General features: G+C 40.9%; 2 protein-coding genes across 2 annotated transcripts in view; one reads left to right on the top strand and one right to left on the bottom strand.

The window, feature by feature from the left end:
* Nucleotides 1-10,114, top strand: part of LOC110989280 (uncharacterized) — a 38,915-nt gene extending 28,801 nt beyond the window's left edge. The window contains 5 exon segments of the mRNA XM_022253554.2: nucleotides 534-629; nucleotides 1,438-1,584; nucleotides 3,684-3,830; nucleotides 4,719-4,868; nucleotides 7,393-10,114. Coding sequence (XP_022109246.2) covers nucleotides 534-629; nucleotides 1,438-1,584; nucleotides 3,684-3,830; nucleotides 4,719-4,868; nucleotides 7,393-7,493 — 641 coding nt within the window. The 3' untranslated portion in view covers nucleotides 7,494-10,114.
* On the bottom strand, nucleotides 9,545-12,597 carry LOC110989281 (uncharacterized). The gene is made up of 2 exons (XM_022253555.2): nucleotides 12,228-12,597; nucleotides 9,545-10,861 (listed from the first exon to the last, which is right to left on the bottom strand). Exon 2 carries the CDS (start codon nucleotides 10,836-10,838, stop codon nucleotides 10,155-10,157), a length of 684 nt encoding a protein of 227 aa, XP_022109247.2. The 5' UTR covers nucleotides 10,839-10,861; nucleotides 12,228-12,597; the 3' UTR covers nucleotides 9,545-10,154.
* Nucleotides 12,598-21,688: the final 9,091 nt, after the last annotated feature.

Raw genomic sequence — 21,688 nt, 5'->3', positions numbered from 1 at the left:
TACGTTCTATTGCTCCTGTCCACTTTGGTTGGCAACAAGAGAGAGTTTGTGTTCAGTTACTTTGCAGGGACGGTCCTTTGGTAGGAACTGGCTGCATTCTCATACAGGTTCATGCGTGTTGGGCACAGGACGCGGTGAGTAGGCACGACCATCTCTTCTATTTAAATCCTACCGACTTTGCGTGTGTGCTGGAAGCCCAGTTGAAAAAATCCCCACCAACTTGTCTTTTCTTTGTCGTTGAGGGCGCCCTTCAAATCAACCCAGATTATGGATGAAGTAAAATGGGCACACTGTTTACTTGGAGAGTGCTGAAAATGTTAAGCACTATAGCCTGTTGGCATTGGACACTGTGCATCACTGGCAAGGAACATTCCTGTCAAGCGAAGACACTACATATTTGTGCACATTCAGTTACAAATTGGCCATCCCTACACACTGTGTTTGCCCATTAGATCCCCCACTGCATCACTGTCTTCGGTTCTGAAATCCAATGAAGTCGGTTTTGTTTTGGTTGCATATTTTTTTTAATTCAGATGTTTGCCCACCAATAACGTGTAACATGTTCTGTGATTATGGCTTTGAGAAGGATGCTGCAACCGGTTGCGACATTTGTTCCTGCCGCCAACCAGGTGAGGCCTCCCTCTAGGGGTGTGCGCTTCCAGATTTTATTGGAACCAGGTACCCGTTTTATGTCAATACCGGGCATCCAAGATAAGATTACTTAACAATGAGCCTTGTGCCCAATCCAGGTTGACATGTGCCTGAAAAAGTGCTCTTTTTTCATAGATAGCTACGAAGCAGCACATTGTTCTAAACGATTGAGGGGAATCTCTCCAATCATTTTATTAAACAAAAATGTTATCATCAATCTGTAACAAAAGTAGCTCAATTGATCTCTGAACTGCAGTTATGAATGCCGGTCTAGGTTTTCCAGGGGCATCGTGATTTTTCGTCAATTCTCCCCTTCACTATTGAGTTCATATACACTTTTATATATTGAAATTTTTTCATGGGTACCCGACCCGAAAAAAGGGAAACCTGTTGTTGATATTGATGGGTGGTTACCCAGATACCCTGGTTATACCTGGCACAGACCTTCTTAACTCTTTCTAACACAGGAGTTTCACACACATGCATTCTTACACTCAAAACTTAATTGCCACATGTTGGTTACTTATTTCCTGTGAGTAAACTGTCCTTATTTCTTAAGAGACAAGACATTCTGCCCACATGCTTGATAGTGTTACACTTCATGCAGTGAATTCATAGCGGCAATAATAATCAATCTCATAATACTGTATATTATCGAAAAAAATGTCAGTGTTACAGGTACAAAAAATGTAATAACAGAAATTTGCAAAATTAAAGTTCCTCAAGTTCATTGTATTAGGAGATTGTCTTGAAGTCCTTTTCCCTATTTTTACCTGACGCAAAAAGTCTACCATGCCGGTGAGTGTCCAGCAATGGATGATGTGATTGGTCTGTGTGGTGAATTCTGTTTGCACGACGGGGAATGCTCAGCCAATCAGAAGTGTTGTTCCAATGGCTGCGGTCACACATGCATGGAGGCAGTTCAGCAGACAGGTAAAGTGTCCATCTTGGGCCAAGCAACATATGACCAGAAAAGAAACCTGAACTGGACTGACAAACTTGTCAATAGTCTGCTGAATGATGAATATTTGATCATTTTTGAGCTGGAAGTACGTTATTCTGAGTTGAATGAGATGTTTTATTCAAACGTAACCATTCAGGAAAATCTGGAGTTCCACAAAATCACAAATTTTTCACACACCTAAGTTGCATGGTGAAGGAAAAAAAAAATGACCCAGGTTCCTTTTCAATGATGCTGCTTGTGATCCAGTCTTACATTTCTTAATCCCCAGCCTCCTTGTTTTTTCCGAAGAATTTCTAGATATTCAATGAAATGGATGTAAGAATACATGTATTCGGTGCTTAAACTGCTCATGTTGTCCCTTGATAATTTCTCCCATATGACTGTGTAAAAAGAAGGGGCCAGTGTAACCGAGTGAGGCTGGAAAATGTGAGGAAGGGCTGGTCACACTTTATCACATGTAAATAGTTGCCCAACGCAAATTTCTGCAACTATGAAACTGGGGAAAATTCAGTCAATTCATCCAGTTTCGTAATTGAGATTATCAACACCATTGGAAGACCAGATACAAGATCATGGAGAAGACCAGTCATAAGTAACATGAAAAATAGTGACAAAGGAATACTTTTTTTGCAGTTCATTTTAATAACTTGTGACTTGAATTCAGACTGAAGGTCTTGTGTTGGTCTTGAGATGGTCCTGTTGGGAGATCTTGACTACAACACATGTAATACATGTATTTCTGGTTGACTGTCATTAAAACATGTTGCACTTTCATAGGAAAAAGAAGAATGTGTGTTATATAAATAGCAGTGTTCTCGCCAGGGCATTATAGCGTGGGGGCAACGCTAAAATTTTTGGCCGTGACGCTGAACTCCCTCTGACGTTTAACGTCTGACCTGGAAGATAACTCTTTTTTGCAGCAAATTTCTCCAGAAACTTGAGTGTGGGTAAAAATTACAACCCGCAGCCATGGAAATGTACAAAAAGACACAAAAAATGCTTGGGCAAAGTGCATCAAAAACCAGGAACAAAAGTCGCACCCACCACGACGGTGCATTCCGCACAGTGTCGTAAATAGATGCCTCTATCACGCACTAGACGAGTCATGGACAAACTTCGCAGTGGAGAAACTGAAACCATGTGTTGTGCGTGCTGTGTGATATGAAGGAGACTGGTTCCCCCCCCGCCTTGCAGCAATGTGTTGACCCCAATGTGCATAGGTATCGTGAGCCAGAATACCACACAAAATCTCAGTCGGTCGCAAAATTGTGCGGTCGCGAAAATAGTTTGTGCTCTACATGTACTTTTCACACATTGAAAAACACGATATAATGTGAAAAAGAAGCTGCTGAAATTCCACATGAAGTTCACAATATTTCATTTCCTTCTTCCTCTATGTATTTTGTTTTCTAACACATGAATTTGATGTTTTTGGATACTTTTCAGTTGTTTGCTATTAAGCGCAATTTTTTTCTGGTTCGCACACGGTAGTTTACAAAGCTTTTCAACAAATAAGCACATATTTCAACCCCCAAAATGTACATGGCTAAAGTTCTTTCAAATGGAGGGTTTACGAGATCACACATTTGCTTATGATCTCTATGGTATTACACAAGTTTTTGAACAGCACCCTAATGTGTCAAACAATGTCCAGTGCCCCGCTTGTCACCCCCCATGGGAGGTCACTCACCCCCTACACTAATATAAAAAGCTGATGAAAACTGAATACATGTAGGTATCTCTTTGAAATCAGTAGTTTGAAGTGCTGTCAACTGTACGATTTGGTGTCCAGTTAGCAGATTGCTAACATATTATTCACAAAGTTCAGGTTTCACTTCCGCTCTTCATATTTCAACCGATAATTTAAAAAACAAATTTAGTTAATAGTTGAGTATAATATGTCATTTTCTGATGGTGATCCACAGAATTCTGCCCCTTCCAGTGTTTCCTTTTCAGTGTCAGTAGTTTCAGTTTTCTCTTGAGGAATTACTGCTTACTAACCGCTGGCACCTTGTGATGAAATACACAAGCCAAGATCAACACTTGATATCTGTGAACCGATCCGTAGTTCTCAAGCCTGGAGGCTGCCCAGCTGTTATTGCCAGTGACGTTGTGGGCGTTTGTGTCAACAACTGCACTACGGACGCTGACTGTGTCAAGGATCTGAAATGCTGCTCCAATAGTTGCGGTCATGCCTGCGTTGAACCTACAAAAGGTACGGCATGCCCATTAAACCGTCAATGTGTTTACAGCGTGCATATCCTACAGATTGCAGGGTGCTAATTTCCTCAAGTTACGTCACAAGTCATTTTTTTTCAAGCGAGTCCCAAGTCACTTTGTCAAGCCCATTGTATGTTATTATATACATGCGGGGCTCCCATGGACATGGAAAATAGTTTTCCTGGAAAGTTATGGAAAATCAGGAAAAAACATGGCCTAGCATCCCTGTTGTCAGAGGACAAAGTCTTCATGGAAAACTCATGGGTGTCAAGTCATGCAAGGGTTTAATTTTTGATAGGCCACTTTTGATGTGGTAATAAAAAAACAGTAGTCCTTCAGTTCACAATACCAAACAAACTTCCTCTACATAATACCCTTAAATGTAATGGAAATGTCCTAAATTAGTCCTGGCATTTGGTTTTCATATTTTGTAGGAACCTTTACTTGTTTCTTGTAAATGTTTTGTGACATACTTGATTTAACAAAGTAACCCATGACTCTTTTCTGCTCTGTTTGCCCAGTTTCTTTTCATATATGGTGATATTTCTAGCGATAAGTCATCCGTTGAATGAAAAACAGATTTGCTTTAAATATTACATTGGAAGTCGTAGATGCCATTTTCATTTATTTGAACAAATATTGGTAATGTCAGTCAAGTCAAATTTATGTCAGTCAAGTCACAGGTAGTCAAAAGTCTTTTTTTTTTCTTCAAGTCACGTCAAGGGACCTACCGTAGTTTGAAGCTGGAACTGGAAGCTGAAGTTTTTGATAAAGTCAAGGTTTGGCCAATGATGCATGCATAAGTCTGTCTTGCAACTCCAGCATTGCCATCTTTCATGTGTACTTAATTATACCCTCTACATCCTGGCTGTCTCGCTTGCAGATGTGAAACCGGGAACGTGTCCTGTAGTGATTAATGATTTTGACGACTCCTACACATGCGCAAATGAATGCAAGTACGACACAGACTGTGATGATATCTTAAAATGCTGCCATAATGGCTGTGGACACGCCTGCGCCAAACCAGAGGAAGGTAAGACAAATTCATTCTTTGTCCTAGGCTTTTGTTTCTTTTAATTTTACTATTTGTTTTGGTTGGGAGCTTTTCTGAAGTCTTATCATTCTCTGTGTCTCTGTGAATAGAAGTTTACTTTAGTAATGCAGCTTGTTCTGTTTGGATGTATTGCTAAGGTGAGCCGGGATGCACAGAGTTTGCATACTGGTTTTACTGTTATTATTTGTATGGCAGGTTTTAACATTAACACTGAAAGTAGCAGCCCAAGCGCTGAATTAAAGAGGAGTTTTAGGGAGCGTCTCAAAATTCGGAACGGTCGGAATGTTCCCATTGGAATGCCCTGTTCTCATTTTGGAACGGTTGACCGTTCCGTTGGGAATGCAATGCGACGTTCCTCATGGAACACTGTGTTCCTTTGTGAGAACGGTCTGACAGGAACACGCGAGCCCATCTGAATGTCCTCATTCGAGTAGCTTCATATCGACCATGTACAAATCTTTGCCAATGTCCCAAAGCAGAGCCTGCCATAACAAACGAGCGCAGGTAAACCATTTTGCTTTTGCCTAATTTTGAATAAGAATTGTAAGCAAACCTAAGATGGAAATGTGATGTGGCAAAATTTGTTAATGTGATGATGGAAGTTTTGTTTTTAACTGAGATACAAAAGTGAAAAATCACCACGTGGTGACTTCATACAGAGTATATGTATGTTTTGGTGTGTGCATCACTGGGCTAAAGGCTGCAAACCAACGTCGAGTTTAATTGCCTTAGTCATGTCGTTCAACCTTTTCCGTAATATTTGAAGACCTCACCCCGTACACCCCTTCAATTACAGGTTAGTTTTTTATTTTGTTACTGATACGATGGTATACATATGTGTAGAAACATCGCCATGATAATGCCCTCTATCCGCAAACCCGACAATGAATAAAACACTCATAAGTACAGACGTTAACATGAACACTATAAAATTAACGGTGTCCAGATATACTCTAAAGTCATTGAGTGGTAAGCTATACCATGGTGAACATGGACAAGAAAAACGGGAGAAAAGTTAACGTCCATGAGGAGTAAATCACAAAATGCTGTGCTGCTGCCGTCCTTCATGAGACACGGTCTAGGAAATGAATGCCAAAAATCTTTGTTCCCGATAGCGAATGTAACTGCAGGACTGTTCCACTGGGAACACGCGTTCCCTACGGAACGCTGCCTGGAACGGTCTGGAACGTGCCTGTGATGTGGGCACGTTCCGATGGAACGCCGGTGTTCCAGTGGGAACGGTCCATTTTGAACGGGAACGGTTCAACGGAACGGGAACGCTCCCAAGTTTTGAGACGCTCCTTTACAAAAATCAATTTAAAATTGGTTTGAATAAAATTAACTTTAAATTACTCATGAGAACAAACATTGAAGAATATAACTTTCAACTGAAAAAGTGTAATGCATTCATATACCAATATTCATATAACCAAAATATATTTTTAAACAGCAGCTAAAATAGTACAACAATTAGACAAAGCATTGACAACAAACAACACAACCATTAAATGAACTGATGAGAACATCAGAAGACAGAAATGAAGTTGGACCAACAGTGTTCACAAATGAACCAAGTAAACAAACCAGCAGCAGACTCCAGAGGGGCCAACAAAACATCAGCAGGCATGCAGACAGGCCAACAAACTAACTCCCGAAACCAAGTTGATAAAGACAGAATACCGATAATCATGAACAAAACATGGCAAATGCATGTAGTTGACGTACATGTACGTGTACATTGTATGCATGTCCAATATACAAGATATTTTAAGATTATGTCAAAGTGCACTGAGTTCCACCACCACTGCTGCTGTGCATTGAGAAAGTAACAATTTGAAATTGCCTCCCCCTCGATTAAAATACTCAACATGCTCTTCAAATGGACTTTATTCCTGAATAGGCAATTTTCTGATCTTGTTCCTCATATTTGTGCTCTAAATTTTTAACCGCTGAACAGAATGGTATCAGACTATTTTAGAGCATTTGGTTTCCAAACTTCCCTATCCTTTTTTATTTAATGCTTTCATAAAACACCATTAAAATGCGTTTTCAGCTAAATTTCAATTTATTCAGCAGAGTTGACAAATAGTAAGTTGTCAGGAAATTTCTTTTTACTCCTTGTTAATGCCCTCAAGGCCAAGTTATATGAAAAGTGAACTTTGCTTTCAATTTCCATAAGGCCGACGACTCAAGAATGAGGTTTATTATTGACCAATTCATAACGCACCGATTTGGTTCTGGATTGTGATGGTACTAAAGAAAATTCAAGTGTGTCTGTGCCTCTGCTGAGTTGGTCCCCGTGGCAGAATTGATATTCAAAACACAGGGAAGTTTCTGCAGTGCAATGCAACCTGGGCCATGAGTGTTACCTGGAGAGGGCTCCGAATTTTGCTAGCGATCTGAACGAATGAAAGCCTATTAATTTGATAAGAAATTGGCAAAAATTCTGCCCTGTTGTACAGTTGTCACCGATACCCCCTTTTCATCTCTTTCTGGCCAACAGTTGACAACCAGCTGGGGGAGGCCGAAGCTGGGCAGGCAGGGATGATGTCATCCAGACTTGTCATTTGGGCTTTCGTGTCTATAATCATAGCCCTGATGTAATTGTTGTCGACTGCGGTGATGCACTTTTAAGAGTGTAACACTTTGACTTGTCTCCCTCACCTCATAAATTGGGTTTGTTAGAAGTTGAGAGACATGTCATCTCTCTTTTATCAAATTACCATTTCTCCAAGACTTTCACTGTAGCTTTTGCGTCTGACATTTACCTGTAGTCAACATGTATATACATGCAGTCATTCTAGTTAACTTTTACCCTCCCTGAAAGCTAACCCTGCCCTCCATCTATAGATCAATCTACATGTATCTTTCCTCTCGATAGCATAGAGTTCATTGACAGAGCACCTCTCCGTTCTTTTTGTCTCTATACCTCCTCCACCACATTACTTTACTTATACCCTTGACACTCTAAGGGAGCATCTCGGAAGTATTCATTTCTGTTGGACCGTTCTCACTGGAAAAAGCAGCATTCACCCATCAGTGGGAACGGTCCACTTTGTGCATAGCCTGCTCTGGGCAGTGTTCCCAGTGCCATGTCCGACCGTTGTGTGATGAGAACAAAACATTTTAACCAGTCGGAATTATGAGATGTTCCCAAAGGGTATTTATTCTACATTTGCTTGTTCATAGCTCTCTTTCTATGTGTAGATGTCCACTCTTTCCCCTTGCTGCACATATTCATCTTGTAGACAGGCCTGCCCACCACTCTCCAGTCGCCTCTGTGTGCCAGCACTGTTTCAATAAATACTTCTTTTTTCTTTGCATTGGCTTACAGGCGTTTGGTTTCAGTAGACTGCTGTCATTCATGCTAAACGAAGCCCTCAACATACCTTTTCTGTCTTTGTCTCTGTAGCTGCCTCAAGCCTTTCCTGTCAAGATGACTTTGCCTATCTTGTCCTTCCAAAACTTTTTTGTTAGTGGCAGTTGAATCAACACTGTAGATGCTCACATTTACCTGTAATGGCACTTTCTTACTACTGGGTAATCCCCCAGTCTTTTGGGAATGAATTGGCCACTTCTGTCTGCCTAAAATGGCAATATCGAGCTTTATGCCTCCTGCTGGGTAGCTGGACTGATTATAGCATTGTCTCTAGGCTCGATGAGCAAGGGTAGTAATGAATTGAAATCTTGATTGCTAGTGTATACAGTTAAAATTTGAACCCCCTTAAAAGTGAAGATTAGCTTAATCATGATACTAAAGACAGCACCATCCCCACATCGTCTTCGATATATTTGCTGAAATTGCTGATCGCTTTTCTTATGTGTTGCAAAAATTCGTTTTCCCCTCTCCATTACCCCCTATCTTCCTTCATATATATTTAATCTTACTTCCTGTGTCTGCGGCTTACTCGGCGTTTTAACCCATTTCTTATCCTGAAATGATATCATTTCTCTGTCTCATCCTCTTCATTAAGATTCTATCCGATCCCCTAAATCTATCAATCACGTTGGAAAAGTGTGTCCTCCTCGTAGCTCTCCAAACTATGAAGAGTACACGTATTGTGACATAGACTCTGTGTGGGGCCTTCCTTACATTCTTGAGAGGGCATGTGTGGGTGGTATCATGTTTGGTCCCAAACTTTCAATTAGAAAACTACTCAAATAGAGATCGTGACAAATCATAGACATTACTAATCATGGGGACAATGTCAACACCCGTCGCTTCATGTAAGATGTAAATGTACACGGTAGTGTGACCTGGGGAAGAAGCCAAGCGGCTGATGGAGGCTGGTGATTTGAAAAAGAAAGTTGGGTCGCTGGTAAAAGTAAAACGAGGACCGTAAAAATGGTTTTAACTGGACAAAAATGTTGGCAGGCATGAGATTTATACCAGAACATGCATCGACGACATTCATCATCCTTTATACAGTGATGGTATTCCAGCAGTGCTGAAGTTTTCCACCTGTACTGAGGTATTTTATTCATTGCCAGTTACTTTTGTTGTAAACAGGTTCATTTTAACACACCTGTTGTGCCGCCGTTACTTGATTTGAGCAGTATCGGTTTCAAAGACTTGTCACAATTTGTAAAGAAATATTAGCTTCATTTCTTTCTTGAAAATGCCATTAAAACCAATACTGTGGCAACATGTGAGATTGAAATAACCGGTAATATTTCCCCATTTTTTGTTTTGTTTTATTTTTTTGTTTTGTTTCTGTAACAAGACTTCTTTGTCTTACACACGTGATAAAGACAAGCAGTGCATTTCAAATGTTTTACCAGGAAGCAAATAGACTATCTACAGAACGTTATTGCGTCACTTTTTAGTTGTGAGTTTTATATACAGTTGAACCTCGTTAATAAGAACACAGCGCTTTTAATACAACGTTCTGTTAATGGCAGTGAAAATTTTTTGTCCAAATCCTTCGCTTTTTCATTCAGTAATACAAGGTTTCTGTTTTAACAAGGTAACCGGCAAAGTCCAAAGGACCTATTATTAATGAGGTTCAACTGTATATTGAAATTGCAATTCCATATTTACCCACATTATCATTACCCACAATATAATTTGTGCAGGTTATATACAGGAATCATTGGCAAACCCGGTTGATATTCAAACCATCTGATTCGTTAATTATTAAGCCAATCTGTGTTTCTGTTTGTGTGTTAGATATAATAGCCATTCTGCATTAATTAAAATAGACATGATTGTCATCGCCGCATTACTTGCAGAGTTGAAAATTTCGAACTTTACCGTTTTGATTTTTATCTGGGGTCTTCTGTTTGAAATACACCTTTGAACAGGCCGGTTTTCCCGTGCTTTCTGGCCTCTTTTTTAATGTTTATATCGCGTTTGACTTTCATGAATGCGTTCAGTGCATTGGTCTGGGCGCGCAGTGTCGCCAAGCGCATGCCCGCACTCCGCTTGAATCTCTCCGAGAGAGGCTTGTCCTTATTAGACAGAAGTTGCTCGGTCGTCAGTTTTGGGTCAATCAGAGTCTCGCTCTCTTGTTTGGCCTTTTCAAGGAGCTTGTTCCTCTTGCGTAGTCTCCTCTGCGCGATTTCGTCCTCCTCTTTTTGCATTGCCTTCCCCATCTTAGAGTGGTACTGTCCTTGGTATCGCCCAAACGGCTTCATCTCGGCAGTTGGTGGGATCGGGTGATTGTCTCGGAAAGGTTCTGCATTTCTCAAGAGGGCCCTCTTGTACAAATCGTGGTCCTTCAGGGTTTCCTTCAGCCGCTGGTTGACTGTATCGTAGTGGCTCTCCCGGAGCTGTGTTTTGAATTCGATTTGCTTGGTGGCCCGTTCCAGGCGAAGCTTCTCCATGGCATTCAGCGTGCTGGCTCGCCGTAGAATCTTGTCGCTGACGCTCTGCAAAGCCAGCCATCGGTCGAAGCCACTGGGGAAATCGCTGGTCGATCCTTTCTTCAGTTTGTCCGATATCGCCATGCTGAGTTTGTGCCACACGAATTCTGGGGAACAAGATCAGCAACAACCACCGTCAAGTGTTTACAGAAGGGAATCATTTAGTTAGCGCAGACGTAATCCAAACAAATCCGCCTGAACTCCAAATACACAGAGACTGGCATATGTATATATGTATACATTAACATCAACTTGGTCTGAATGTTTGAACACGATTTTGCCAATATTTGCTCTGACCATCAAGTCAAAGACTAGCTGTCAGGTCAGTGACTACGTGTTCGAAGTCATCGATATGCGGTACAGGGACTTTCCATCTGTTTGGTGTCTTTGATGAGCACACATCCTGCCCGAAATTAACTTGGCATGTCTCTCTGGTAGAATGATTAATGGAACTCCTCGTGTTAGCTTTTTTCAGATTTATAACAATGAAATGGTGTACAGCGCATTCTATTAAAGCTATCGAAAAACATCCCTGAAAATCAAAAAAGTGTGCATGCAAAATGTAAATTATTGGCTCCCCCTTTTATACTAAGCTTTTGTTTGGGGGAGATTGTCATCTTGTTATGGCATAAAGCTGCAAGGTTTAATCTTTTAACTTTCAGGCTTTCAAGACATAACTTCCATCATTTTCAACTGTAAAAACTGAAAACTGGTTTCCAGCACATGTTCAAACTTGTTTCGTTCAGATTCAGAATTGGTTAATTTCGAATTCGTCGCCAGAAGATATGCTAGTTGTTGGTAAATCAAGATGATCAGGGATATATTTTTTTCAAAATGTGTTCTTTTGATTTCTTCAGATTTCAATGGCAATCGTTACAGCCGATGATCGTGTTAAGTATGTACGGATTGAATTAGTCTTTGACAGATTCCAATGTTTCGATCGAATCCGTTGGATGGCATATAACTATGCACAGACGTGTTTTGCAAGGTGAAGTGCAAGACAAGAAATTGAAGGCTAAGTAGTCAATCCTAAGAATAAAACTACATCGCCTGTTTGCAGTGATGTAAAAATAACAATTTTTTTTGGTTTTCATAATCGGCCAACTCATTTTTAGCATAAAAAAAACAAATGAAGTTCCAACTCCCTATTTATAAAGTTGTTCCTTTCAATTGCTGCTGCGTAATAAAGTGCAAAAAATTGTCACTAAAGACGAAATTAACCATAGGGGTGAGATGTCATGAATTTCACAGACGGATGTAGAGTTAGCAGTTCCTGAATCTGAACAAAAAAAGTCATTTTGAAAATGTGCGGGGAAACTCACAGTAGTTGTTTCGTATGTAGGATTAATTATAGGACAAAAATCATGAAGGTCAGCATTATGACTTTGAGGTTATTTTTAAATCGGGAGATTCTCTGAACTCATCCGCATGCAGTACAATGTGTAAATGAAGCGACCAATTCATGTAACGTACCTAAAACTGCAGTCGATAACCAGCGTTCATCCGGCCAACTGAATCCGGAACTTCACTTATACTCGGTGGCATCATCCGGCCGATACTAGTCTAGCAAACTGTCATCGTGGACATAAATGTTGACGACCGAACGGCATAGGCATTGCTATATTTATCCGCCATCGAAACGGTCAGGGAGCCATGCCCTTAAGAGATCCAAAAGGTTGTGTGCCTATGTGTCGGCAATGTGTGGATGGTGACAAAGACACATTAGACAGTTTACGGTTACATGTACTCGCATTGTGAGAGATGATCCGTCCATTGACTGAGTCAGGCAGTTGCCATGGTGTGTTGGCGCTATCCCTTGGAAGCTGTGACAAATGGTCGTCGTGCATTTTCGGGCTTCGATCGATGAGACGGATTATTCGCAGGCAGAAATAGACTTGCATAAGTCCTTTCAACATTGCAGCCCTGTGGGCGGGACAACCGCGGGCTGGTTTCTTTTCCAATAATGACAAATTCCCAGCAATTAAAAAGTAGACCCTTGCCGTCAGCGAAGTGGTGTTAGAGAACGGGCCCTCTGTGTGTGGTGATTAAGGAATATAACTGCAAGCGCACCTTCACACTTTATTTGTAATTGTTTGCCTCTTCATTATCCTGTTTGTATTCTCGTTTTGTACAAGAATGAAAAGCCATCGATGTAAAATGGTAATTTGTATAAGCGCAATGCAACGGAGCAGTGCAACACAAAGGCTGGAAATGTGATTCGACGTCACTCAATCCGACAACTCGTGGCTATTAAAAACCGAGGCGTTCCGAAAAATGCCTTTGCACAAGTTCTGGCTCTGTCGCATTTTGAGTCCCTGTTAGACCTGACCTTTATTTGACCCAAAAACATTATTGAAAATGACTTCAAACCATATGATTTGTTTGGAAGGTGTTTCCATCGCCTCACAAAAAAAAAGTGCTTGAAACTTACAAAAGCGTATGTCGGATGCGACAGGTACCCTAAGGAATTGGGTCCCACATAGAACGAACCTATGATTTATTTTGATAGCTTTGCGTTTTGTGGTGGGTTGGGATTTGGATTGAGTTCGAATCATAGAAGGTACATTTTCTCTTTTTTCCATGTTTTCAGTTGGATGAGATAAGGTTCACTTCGAGGGTTGTTTTTCTTGATGAGAAAAAGCTGACTTCCATTCATTATCGACTTAAGGCTCAATTTAAGCGTGAACCATATCGTATGATCTGATAATATATTTTTTTCACATTCCTGATATTGATATTTTGCCGTGAAAGAGTTAGCTACTCGTCTGGCAAGGAATGGAGTCGTGGCAAAAGTATTCTGTAACCCAATCCGATAACCCACTCCTGTTAAATAGATTCGGTGTTGTGATCTCCGTAGAGCAGTGCATGTAATACGTAGACATATATTTTATTACGTGACAAGCAGGTTTGCAGAACCGTGAAAGAAGATGAAAGAGAAATCCAGCAGAACTGATCTAAATGCATCGCGCGAACGAATAGGTGCTGGTAATATTGTTTGATAAACAGTTGGCGGTAAAAGCCATCTGCATGGTAGGCCTATATGCTCACGTCTTCGTCGATTGCACAGAATAATGAGCGCTTCCACGTTCCACATACATATAAATCTTGTTTATACAGCCTTGTATTTTTATTATCACAATGGTTACTTGGGCACACGTTTCTAATAGACACAGCCGTACATGTAGCTAAACGACTGGACGTCCAAACTAGGCGCGACCTGCCCGGTACGTTCCAAGAATCTGAGCTCCAGTTTTAAGTACTGTGACTTCCACAATGCACCGTCGTCCGTGGAGTGGAATCGAGAGAGTGCGCGATTTTCCAAGCAAGAGAGACTTCTTTGGAGAGAAGTCCACTTCGCTAGTTTATGGACGACTTATAGATGAGAAGCATGGTTAGCATACGCGTCGTCATACTGACAAAACGAGTACTTTCCACCAGCATAGCTCTCTTCAACCAATGACGGAGTGCTTCTGCTTAATGGGGACAGAACCAAAGGTTGGCGTTGGCAAACGTGTGTTTCCTTCCTCATCTTAGTTTTGCTTATTGTTCAGGGTTGTACACTGATCGCCAGCGAGCTTTTGTGATGGGCACGAGAAGTCTGATGAAATTATTTTGTTTTTTATGATCTTGTGCAATCAAATATGCAGTAGCTTTTTTGGAGCCAAAATTCATTTATTCCCTCTCCTGCTGCTAAAAAATCCCCGGGATTTTACAGGAATGTGAAACTCATAAAGGTGAAGCCAGCGCTGAAGTAGAGACCATCTTGGTGGTCATTATCTTGCAAAGTTTTAAAACTTAAAACTCTGGTTCACGCTGTGATTTTATTCTGTGGCAGCTGTTCATTACCTCATTACCTAACCGAAAGTCCAGTTGATATTCGAATAGTGTAGAATTCAGTAGGGTTTAATGATGTCGATAAAAATCAGTTTATGATAATATCAAGGGTCAGTAATGGCTCCTGAGGACATTAAAGGACGATGTTGCATAAAAATGCGCTTTTGGCTTTATCATGTATGTTAGTACTAGCGTCCTTTGCAAACACATATGTTGGGTATATCTTCAGGAATACCCTTACATGAAATATTTTCAGCGCTTTATGTTGCACTCTGTGTTGGCAACACGGGGTGCGGCGTCTCCATTAGTCTTGCCCCAAGACCTTTTTTCCTGTTTTAGCCAGTGCACCATGCAGGTGACATAAGCTGACGAGCGCTGCCGAATATTACTACCACTAGAGGGCGCTATATTCACAAGAGACGAACTGCCAGAAAGCAGTCTGGAAGGTTTGCCCGAAAAATTCCGAGCATACTTCACGCGCTCAAGCCAGAGCGGACACACTACCGAAGACTGCGCGCCATGCAGACTGTGTCTTTCGGCAATGCGTATGCGCATATAACCATGGTGACTTCCGTGCGTGACGTAAGTTCTCTGGTAAGCCTGCCAGATTCTACAAGGGTGCACCCTGGTAATTAGGCCAGAAATATGTCCGCCGAGCTCATTAATAAAAGTTATACACTCAAAATATTCTATATTAGAGGGTCCTGAGAGACATGGAACTGAGGAATTCAAGAAATATGAGACTGGACCTCTGGGCCGGACTCAGGGCTTCCAATTCCGAGCAATTTGGATGCAATCGGGTTTAAAAGTGGCACTATTTGAGCCATTTTGCTGAGGGAGGGTTTTTCAAAATGGCTACTTTTCTGGACAGGGACATTTTCTGCATTTTAGGGGTGGTCTGCTTCTGGTGAAAATTTCTCAAAAATTCATTGGTCAACCCCCCGAAAATTGAAAGGAAAATGAAAGAGATCATGTGGAACATCATTTTTCTGTGCAGCCTGAACACCTGTGACAGTTGTATTTTTAAAATACTTGTGAAGTATAGGGGTTTATCACCGCTGTCTATGGGAATTTATTTGTAGTGGTGCACCCACAAGACTGGCTCTGACATTTCGTCTCGTGTCAATATATAGCGCCCTCTACTGATAGTGCGTTGCTGGCTGTGCTCGCCAGCCCATGTCGCCTGCATGCACGGTGCACCGGCCTAAACAGTAAAACCAGTCTTGGGATGATACTAAGCTTCTACACACACTGCGGCATTTACAAGTATAGAAAACTGACTACGGCTCACCTGCGCCTCTTTTGATCAAAATTCGAAGTCGAAAAGGACGGGAGTGGAACATGGCTACCCCAGTCATGCATAACTCCATTCTTAACTCCATCATTTCTGGCCAGCTCATTAGCATTAAAACTGCCTCCACGGTATCTTTTGAAAAAAGAGATTGTTTTGCTCCCAAAATGGTGAGATTGTGTAAATCCTTGCCAGGATCAACTCCCTGGGTCTTTGAGCTTTCATATGAGAGCAGAAGGGCTAAAAACTACGGTTAAAAATGGTCCCAAGTGCCCGAGAAAGTTGAGGGTTGCCACTTGAAAAATGGCTGCAATCAGACTTCGGAAAAATCACTTTTTTTTGGGGGGGGGTGATTTTGTTTTGTGGGAATAATTAAAAATGTAATTGGTTAACCCACAAAAAATTGAAAAGAAGTTGAAAGATAACTGACCAGAAAAGAATTTAATTTGTGTTTCAGAAATGTCAGGGATGTTGGCGTGCATGCTATTGGGCCCTGAACAGTGCTGATTTTACACTGTTTTCAATGGGGTTTAAATTAGTGGACGGACCCATAAGGCTTCAAACCTTTCACACACTGAAAATCGAGTTGTTCAAAGTTTAAACAACATTTTTGACTAACATTGGGTCAAATATCAACTGGTCCAAAAGTTGAGCAAAAGTTTACCCAACAGTAGACGGGCAATGAGATTGTTGAATTATTGGGTAAAAATTTGACAAAATTAGTTCGTAAAAACTTTTGCTCAAAAATTAGGAAATAATTCTTAACCAAATGTTGGTTCAAAATATCCAATGATTGATATTTGACCCAATATTGGGCAACCGAGTTGGTCAAAGATTTTACCCAACATATTCACCAATTCCTGGTCAATCACAAATTAAACAGATTTTTCAAAAACCTTCATCATTTTCTGGTTTCAATTTTATTCAGCAAACATACATAGCAGACATTTGTAATGATGTAATGGCTTTAAAAGCCATTTCAAAAGTTGCATGAAAATTCTCAAATAAGGTACATGTATGAAAGGAAGAAATCTAATGTACATTTTTCAGTTTACTCAAAATTTACCTTTTTTCCTCGAACTACCGAAGAGTCAATGGGCCCACGATACATTCATTTCATACATTATGTAATACATGAAATCATTAGGACTTGTGCGACTTTAACACCAATGATTGGCCCATGACGAATGATCAAAATATCACAAGTTAGCTTGCTCAAGATTGCTAAGGATCATCTGGATCTGGCTCAAATTCTTAAACAGTATTCAAAGGCATACATGCAATATGTCAATCAGACTGGCTTTACATCAGTGTTCATAAATTGAAACAATGAGGGAACAACAGAAATACTCTAAATTTATACCTGTAGTAACTTCTGTAATACCTACGTGCACTTCTCATTCATGTCAGCAACTTTATCCGGATCAGATTTGATCATGGATCTTTACTCTTCAACAGGAACATAACTTACACCTAAGCAATGTTCCTGTATCCCCTTAGGGCTGATGGCAGGCTTTTTGGTAATGAGTTACAATTATTTCTCAATTGGTTAATCACCTGCATGCTATGCAAACAGTCAAACAACTATGAATTTAGTTGGGTGATTTACACAATTATTTTACACATGTCCAGTGGAGGTGAAATATGCTGGCACGGCCCCTCTCTCCTCCGTCACAAAGTGGAGTTCCAGTTTCGATGCAATGTTCAAACAGATGCGTGTCATCTCCTGAAATTGAAATACACACAAGAACAGGAAAAATTATAATAATTTGCAACAAGTCGATTCATGATATTTCGTTAAACCCTGATGTTTAACCCTCATGATATTTAGTTGTGACATTTCTGCAAACACATTTTAATGAGGATGGTGTCGACCCATGTTCTGTCAGTCTTTTTTTCTTGATGATGACCGCATCACAGACATTTCACGGAGTTATAATATCTTCAATTGAGTTTAAACAACCTCAGGTCATCAGCATGTCTTGCAAACGGCAGAACAGGAAACAATAAAGCTCAACATGACCTTGACCATTGTTAGTAAACAATATTTTCACATACCAACTGCATTCCACGTATGTGAGAGGCCGTGGATTGTACAACTATCCTTCACATCTTTGCCTTGCCTGATGTCACAAAGTCAAACACAAACAGCACTGATGTCCAACTCCTCTTCTAGCAAATAGATTACCATAAGAATGGGGTTTACAAGTAAAAAGAATGTTCCCCTGTTGTGTTTTGGAAGATAAATGGACTTGGGCTACATGTAGCGTTAAATGCCCCATTTCCTGTTTCTTTGTAGCTGTAATTTTATAAGATGCAAATCTGTACATGTACGTACCTCTTCCAGGGACCCGTATACTTGAAGTATTCCAGATTGGAAACATTTTCTTGGGAAGTCTCTCAATCATACTTTTTATCATAAGCTCGCAATATTACTCGTGATCTGAAAAATTTAGCAAAGATTTGGGTATTTAGGCTTCAACAGGAAATAGTGCATACCCTCTCACGCAGCATTAGACGTTAGTGAGGGAGGGGAAGATAAAATATGATTCCTGTTAGTCAAAAATGTTGAGGCAGCGCAAGTCCATTTTCAGTTTCTTGGCAGTGCCCACATGTATTTTCAATATGTATTTTTGCGCTGGGGAGATGTTGATTTATATGACGGGTTTTGCCCTTACCCTACGTAAAACACTGCTTACTCAGTGCTTGTCCGAGAGCTTGGTGGGACTAGAAACCAAGACCTCCTGCTTACTTGTGCAGACGTCTTAACCACCCGACCACCGAGCTTGCCGGGGTCGGCCGGCCGGTCCGAGTCAGGTGTAGTTTATACCTAAGTAAGCTTGTGAATTTTTTCACAAGTTCTCAAACAAGCACCGAGTATACAGTGTTTATACATATATACTGTGGGTGAGGGCAAAACCCGTAATATAAATTGCCTACAAGTAATTAACCATAATTGTGAGTAACCATCACAGAGGTCAAAGCATGACTTAAAAAGATACCTTGTCTTGAATTGCTATGTAATTGCTTGGTTTTGTTGATTTTTTTTCAAGTTTTGGACTTGCGTCTGCCATGGCATGTAGCCCTGGCTTAGACAAATACTCCTTCGTCTCATACTGGCGGAGGAGTATTCATGGGGCCCTGTTAACGGGTCTAGCCCTGGCTTAGCCTGTATATGCGTGATGTATAAGGCATATGAGTATGAGTTCTGTGGGCCTAGCCTATCTGATGTTTCAGAAAATGTGGCCTTGGATTTCAGGTGGAGTGCATTTCAGTTATTCCATGCTTATAATGTTAATACGATGCATATAACGAGAATAGACAAATGCATTCATAAGACTTATAGGTATGGATGGTCCTGCACCACAATTTCGTCGGACTAAACAGTAAAGTAGTCGGCCAATAATTAGTAGGCCCTATGTGATACGATGTGCATCACGTGCAGTGCAGCGTGTACTTGATGTAGAGTAACAGTACTCAGCAACAGGGTGGGGCATGTACATGTCACACCCAATAACACTGAAAACGAAGCCTTGCTCAGACAGTTCTGTGGCTACTAGAAACACCATTCGCTGTAAACACATTACCTGACAATGCTTGCCAGATCTCATGTTCGAAGAGGTTTTGAGATTTCTGTCGACGCGCTGACCGCCATCGTGCCGTCGAAAAAACCAGTTCCACAATGCGTAGAACGCGGGCGCGCTATGCCAGCGGGAACTTTGCTACACAGCGCTGGCAAATCACGCGGGTAGTGATGTAAGCGCCGACTGTTACCAATTTATGCAAAAGCAATGAAATCCGTGATCACCCCTACAATACAATACAAGCAATCTTAACAGTACCCTGGATTAACATTTACGACGATTGTGAGTAGAAACATGTGTTTAAAGTTCCTTGTGAAAAAGAGACCTGAGAGGAAGTTTATTCCAATGTCCAACACAATTAAACATTTACAATGACCACCATTTGCGTAATAGCACCGAAGACTATTCTTTGACCAATGATTGGCAGGAGGAAATTAACATGTACCCATCTGTGTTGGGTAATAAATAAATTGCCCAAACTTCAATATTTTAGACCAACAAGTGGTAAATATGATTTGCCCAACATCATCATTGACCAATAAAATTGTTGAGCATGCTTGTAAATAAACATGAACAAATTACACGTCACTTTACATGAAAATTATATACAAATAGCATAAACAGTGACACAGTTAATTGTTTTTCACAATTTTCACATTATTGCATGGGTATTTACCAGTGGAGCGTTGCTGCCAACAATCAAATGATCTGATGTCTCATAATTCATACAACTGCTATTACTGGCTTGTTCCGGTCTCTCCACCCCTGGTGTAACCAAAGTAAACATGACGAACGATTTTTCAATCCAGCTGCCATGACATCCGGGACGCCGCCATCTTGGCCATATAGGGTGCACTGAACCAATTCAAGCTCCATTGAAAATAGTGTGAAATCAACCAAGTTTGGAGCCCCATGTCAGGCAACTCAAGTCCCTGAGGCCCCTCAAACAAAAAACAATGTGTTGTTTGGTCCTTCCGATTTCATTGGATTTTCAATTTTTAGTAGGCTAACCACTGGATTTATTTTTTTATTATCCGCCCAAAACAAACTCACCCCCCCCCAAAAAAAGTGAATGTGCCCAAATCTTCTCAGCGACCATTTTCCAAATGACATCCCTTACCTTCCTGGGGCTCTTCTGACAAATTTTCAATCACATTTTTGTCTGCATTGCCCCCAGATGGGTGCCCCTGAATCTACAGAGATGATTCTGGGCCATACTGACACGATCCCTCCATTTCCTGGCCCAAACAGACCCCTCTTTTCGAAAGGATCTGCAGGGATACTTTTTGCGCGCCTCGGCCTAGCGGTGAAATTTCCTTGAATTGGGACACTGCACCCCTAGTGGCTAGCAACAGCAAAAAAGTTTCACGGAGCTCAAGAATGGTCACGGGAATCATGTACTCTGTAGGCCTAATCACTGCTTGAGAGTACAGTGAGCCGAGATAGGCCGTCCACTGAGCAAGGAAGAATGATAGGCTCGGCCCTACCTGCAGGCATATGCAACTTGGGAGAAACAAAAACAAGCTAATCCTCACAAGACTTTGTAGGCCTACAGTGTGTTTCAATTTTCAATGGCACGAGTATGAAGTGAAAAACGAGGAAATCAGCTCGTCTGAGGAAAAGTTGTATGTGTGAACCTGTAAATCTTTTAGTTTTAGGCTAATGAGTGGCGGCTAAATAGGCAGATGTATAATCATGTACGGCCCTAGGCCTGTGCCTAGGCTATGGCCTATGGTCTAGCCTACCTCCAGCCCGGCCGTATTTGACCAGTCTTTGCAATTTAAACAAGTCTTGAATGGATTTTATTTAACAACTTCCCCTTTTGTTACTGCATAATCACACCCAAAATGGAAACAAATTACCTCTAACCGTGTCAATGAGGCTGTCGAAACCCCATTTAGACAAAATGTTCCGCACGACGTTATCCGCCATTATCGCAAATCTATAAAACAATAGCGTCGGGGGAAAATTACGCGCGGGTACTATTTAAACAATCTTGTTTAGAAATGGCTGACACGTCATATATGACGTCAGATTTGACAGCGCTGTTTACAATCATTCCTATGCTGAATGCAAGTGCGTTTTGAAGAATCGTTGTTTAACAACATGGCATGCTTTAAAACATAATTGTTTAACAGTTTGAACAATGTTATTCTAAACAACCATATTTTAAACATTGTTGTTACTGTTTATGGTGTATAACTGCAAGTGCACCTTCACATTGT

The sequence above is a fragment of the Acanthaster planci genome, linkage group LG16 (assembly GCF_054643075.1).
Source record: "Acanthaster planci isolate LZ-2023a linkage group LG16, COTS_SCS, whole genome shotgun sequence".
Taxonomy (NCBI): domain Eukaryota; kingdom Metazoa; phylum Echinodermata; class Asteroidea; order Valvatida; family Acanthasteridae; genus Acanthaster; species Acanthaster planci.
The sequence above is the reverse complement of the archived record's forward strand: the minus strand, read 5'-3'. Positions and strand labels throughout refer to the sequence as shown.

Bases quoted from the DNA above. Each gene is read 5' to 3' on its own strand.
- LOC110989281 (XM_022253555.2), bottom strand. From the start codon at position 10,838: ATGGCGATATCGGACAAACTGAAGAAAGGATCGACCAGCGATTTCCCC.